Source organism: Sinocyclocheilus grahami, unplaced genomic scaffold (assembly GCF_001515645.1).
Source record: "Sinocyclocheilus grahami isolate Dianchi unplaced genomic scaffold, SAMN03320097.WGS_v1.1 scaffold498.1, whole genome shotgun sequence".
NCBI lineage: Eukaryota > Metazoa > Chordata > Actinopteri > Cypriniformes > Cyprinidae > Sinocyclocheilus > Sinocyclocheilus grahami.
Window position 1 is genome coordinate 745,711 of NW_015505677.1, and position 4,820 is coordinate 750,530.

At 36.5% G+C, this 4,820-nt stretch overlaps 1 protein-coding gene across 1 annotated transcript in view; it reads left to right on the forward strand.

Annotated features, from left to right (window-relative positions):
- The first annotated feature begins 544 nt into the window (after window positions 1-544).
- LOC107554338 (carcinoembryonic antigen-related cell adhesion molecule 1-like) overlaps window positions 545-4,820 on the forward strand; it is a 12,538-nt gene continuing 8,262 nt past the window's right edge. The window contains exons 1-5 of the mRNA XM_016236821.1: window positions 545-644; window positions 847-900; window positions 1,343-1,627; window positions 2,265-2,546; window positions 3,888-4,157. Of these exons, the coding sequence (XP_016092307.1) occupies window positions 596-644; window positions 847-900; window positions 1,343-1,627; window positions 2,265-2,546; window positions 3,888-4,157 (940 nt within the window). The 5' untranslated portion in view covers window positions 545-595. The remainder of the gene's footprint in view (window positions 645-846; window positions 901-1,342; window positions 1,628-2,264; window positions 2,547-3,887; window positions 4,158-4,820) is intronic.

A 4,820-nucleotide genomic window follows, 5' to 3' on the forward strand; every position in this document is an offset into this window, starting at 1 on the left:
TATATATATATATATATATATATATATGCATGTGTGTGTGTGTTTATATGTTTTATTATTTATGTTTTATGTTTTTTATTTATAATAATTGTATTCACATTTATTGGTATATTTTACGTTTATCTTATATAAAATCGATATGTTATTATTCATTTTATTTATATTTGCAGGCCTATGTATTATAAAAATGTTGATTATTTATTTGTACGTTTTTTTACTTGCACATATTTCAATGTTAACATGTTAGCCTGATCTTGTGCGTGCTTTTGTATTTAATGCTGATTTTACTTGATAAATAAAACAGCCATAATTATTTATATTTATTCACTGATTCAGTATTCTATGCAAATAGGCAATATGCAGTGTGCTTTTATGTGGTGAAGGAAAAAATGCCAATGACGAATACTAGGGGGCAATGTTTCCCATTAATGTAGCACAGTAAAAGATAATATCAGAAGAGTAGCCTACAGGTTGAACAGGGGCGGGGTTTCAGATAAACTGGTTGGGTATGACGCGGTAGCTTTCTCAAGTTCTTACAGAGAGTTCACACCGACTCACATTCCTGTCTGTTTTCCAGGCACTCACATCTCTCCATATGGATTTCTGTAACTTTTGGCAGGCTTTGCTCATTTTGGCCATTCTCGGTAAGTTAAAAACAAAAATTAAAAAAGATAAAAATGTCACTTAGAACATTTAGACATTTATTTTTAAATTTCCAAAATTAAAACGTTGTATCTAAATTTCATTTAAAGATTTTAAACAGTAGCCTACACCAGGACATAATGTGTAATGTGTAGTTTTATTTTTATCCTTAAGTGTCCTGACTGAAAACCATTCTTCTTATAGGATGCTGTTCCGAGGGCAATCCGCTTCTCAGCGATAAAACGAACGGCGTTATCGGTGAGTAGTTCTATGGTTTATCCATGGGTCGGTGCGTTTTTGTTATCTATTTTAAAATAATTTTGATATTTATTAATGTTGAAATGTATGGAAAAGAAGTGCTTTCAGTAGTTTAGAAGTTTGCCACAATGTATTATTTATTTTAGGAATTTATTTTAGTTATTATTACTTAAAAAAAATGTCTGCCAAATCAAATTCAGTGTGGCATAACCAAGCCATATTGTTGTCATGTGACAAGAAAACCTGTTGTTGTGTACTCACATATTCAAGGTGGAAGAATCGTATTCGAGTATATTTTCAATAGATGGTTGCACCACCATTGGTTCATTATATCCAAATATTATTTAAAAATGTAAAAAACTATTCATTAAATACTTTCTAAGAACTCAGCAAAGTTGTAGGTTTAGATTTGTCTAGATTTATCTAGATTTCTCTTGACCAGGTAAACATGTGACCTTCAAGACAACAATCACCTCAACACAGGATTTCCTCACCGTAACATGGAATTTCAACAAAGGTCAAGTAATTGCACCAATAATCACAAGCATTCTATCATCCAACACCGAATACATTGATGAGAAATACGCCAGCAGAATCATCTACAATAAGACGACGTGTGAGCTTCAGCTCGGGCCGCTGGTGAAGGAGGATGGAGGGGAATATACTCTCACTGTAGTCACTCTCTTGGGAAAGCAACTGTCTGGACAGATTGATCTTGAGGTTCTTGGTAAGTATTGACTATCCAGTGCAATCAAAGGTATACTGTGAGAGACTAGACACTGGGGTGGTGAAGCCTAGTGGTTGAATGTCTGAGCAGATGAATAAAGGGTTGAAGGTTCAAGTCCCGCACAAATTTGTTAAAAGCATTAATTGAACACTAAATGTGAACTTCACAGCAGTTCTTTAAGACAGAGTTGCACTGAATAACAAAAACGGTTAATCTCACAGCCAAGCATTGGGTTAATTTCAGATCATATGGAATTTGCATTTGGTTTTTGAGAACAATGAATGGTATGATTGAATCCGCCCTACTGGATAGTAGTGATGACTCATTTTATGACTTGATTTAAACTTATGATTGCAGCATGATTCATTTTAAAGACATTCATTCAGGGACTTGAGATCAAGCGTTGACAGACTTTAGATCTGTCTAGGAGGCTTTCTTAATGTATGTTGTCAAATCTCAGGGTTGGTTATCCAAAGGTTGTTGGTTGGATCGCCCAAGAAGCAAGTCATGACCTGTCACTATTATGGCCTTGAGTAAGGCACTAAACTTCAGGTTTCTCATTCCTTTGGAAAGTCTAAGCAAGAGCAAAGATGTTTCTGAATGGACACAATCCATGGTTTTCTTCTCTTTTCTCCAGAACCCGTAACGGACGTTAAGATTTCATCGAATGTACCTGAAGCTGTAGAGTTCAACAGCACCGTGGTTCTTACCTGCTCTGCCAAAGGCTCCTTTACATACAAGTGGGTGAACGGTTCAGACCCCTTGGTGGTGGATGGCACGCATGTACAGCTAAACACAGTTGGCAATGAGCTAACTATCGCTGAAGTTCGCCGTACAGATCTGCGAGGTCCCATCGTCTGCATTGCAGAGAACGCACTGGAGTCAGGGAGGAGCGCTCCCTTCAATCTCACTGTGAGCTGTACGTACCTGATCACACCCACACATGCTTAGTCTGAGACAAATGCCTTTAAAGGAATAGTTCAGCAAAAAACTTGTCATTGATTACTCACCCTTATGTCGTTCCAAGCCCATATGATGTAATCTTTTATGTTTACGCAATACTTTTCCATGAAAAATTGCACCATAAGTGGTGCATACAACTTCTGCACTATATTACAAGTGTTTAGAAGCCATTCTATAGCACTGTGTGAGGAACAGTTCACAATTTTAGTTGTTTTTAATTGAAAATCCTCTTGTTTGTACCTAGTTTTTGTCCAGGTTACTCCGGAGTGGCATGTGAAGTAGCATGAACACAATGTACCATTTTTTAGCACGAATATGGAATAAATGTAAGATTTAGCATAGGGGAAGATTATCAATTAAAAGCTAATTACATTTCGGTCTGTTCCGAAGGTCTTTGGCACTTTTTTTGTATTATTGTGTAAATATGCCACAACTTAATTTTTTTGACTGAACTATTTTATTAAGACAATAATAATGGAAATGTGTTACATAATGACCCTGGTTTTACAACAAAGCTGATTATGTGTCTTCACACATAAATTCACACATGTCTGCGCATACAAACACTTGCAGTAAAATGTACTAATACACTCTATGATTTTAGCAGTACTGGTGCAGATAAGTTAAGGTTGTCTTTTGTTTTTACTGTCTCCAGTCTTTGTCTCTGCAGATGGTGTGCACTAGAAAGCACACATGACAGCAGAGATCAGAAGAGACTTTCTAGTTCAGACAGGTTCTGCTGCAGGTGCAGGAAAAAATGCAGGCTGAGCTAAGATAAAATATGGTTGTGAATGAGCTTGTGAACAGCAGGAAGAGGATGAATGTTTTAAAATAGTGTTTGTTTGTGGATGTCTGCATTTACATTCTAAACAGATCCAGATCAAATCTCTTTGAAGTGCATGGTTTGGTCATGAAGTAAATGCATTGCAGCAGAATCTCTTGAGTCTTAGACTATCAATGCTTTCTAAAAATATTTTTGAGTTGCAGTAAAATTCATTGGCCTAAATTTGAACTGTAACCACATCCCGATACTCAAAATACATCCTCCTCATTTAAAGATAACATTTACACTATCCTAAAAAAATGGAGGATGTGAAATGATGTAACAAGACAACTTGTGATGTTTTTTCTTCTAGTAAAAACGTATATTCAAAAACTAGAATTGTATTTCCTTAAAAAATGTATTGGGATTTATCTAAAATCTCTAAAAACATAGCTGCCTTGCAAGTACTTTATGAAGCTTTACTTGTGCCTCTTTTTCATCAGCATTTTCTTCTTATTTTTTTCATTTATCTAGATGGCCCAGAGAAAGTCGTCATGATACAGACTCCAACAGATTCATTTCTTAAGAAAGGCTCTAACTTAACACTCGCATGCTCAGCCCAGTCTGACCCTCCCGCTCAGCTCCAGTGGATGCTTAATGGGGAGGAGATGCCTCAGAAGACCACAGCCAGCATTACCCTCACCAATGTAGATGAAACAAACAGTGGAAACTATAGCTGTGTGGCCTACAATGCGAAGACCAACCGCTACGTTCCATCGCTGGTTGCTGTGGTGTCTGTTCTGGGTAAGTCAGAAGCCTGTCATGTAGAGATGCTTTGAATACAAATGGAAGTTGCATCAATCGTGCATTGTTTCTCTAGTACTACTATTACAGCAGTTTGAGTAAATGCAAATGCATACAGTCCACTATAAAAAAATATGTTCCAATAAGAACCAATGAGAATGTTTTTTTATTTTTTATTCTCAAATCACATTGACAATGATAAGTTGATGATAAACATTTTTTAGGAAATTACTGTTCATAATATACAGTATCTCACAGAAGTGAGTACACCCCTCACATTTTTGTAAATATTTTATTATATCTTTTCACGTGACAACACTGAAGAAATTACACTTTGCTACAATGTAAAGTAGTGAGTGTACAGCTTGTATAACAGTGTGAATTTGCTGTCCCCTCAAAATAACTCAACACACAGCCATTAATGTCTAAACCGCTGGCCACAAAAGTGAGTACACCCCTAAGTGAAAATGTCCAAATAGGGCCCAATTAGCCATTTTCTCTCCTCGGTGTCATGTGACTCATTAGTGTTACAAGGTCTCAGGTGTGAATGGGAAGCAGGTGTGTTAAATTTGGTGTTATCGCTCTCTCTCTCTCATACTGGTCACTGGAAGTTCAACATGGCACCTCATGGCAAAGAACTCTGAGGATCTGAAAAAAAGAATT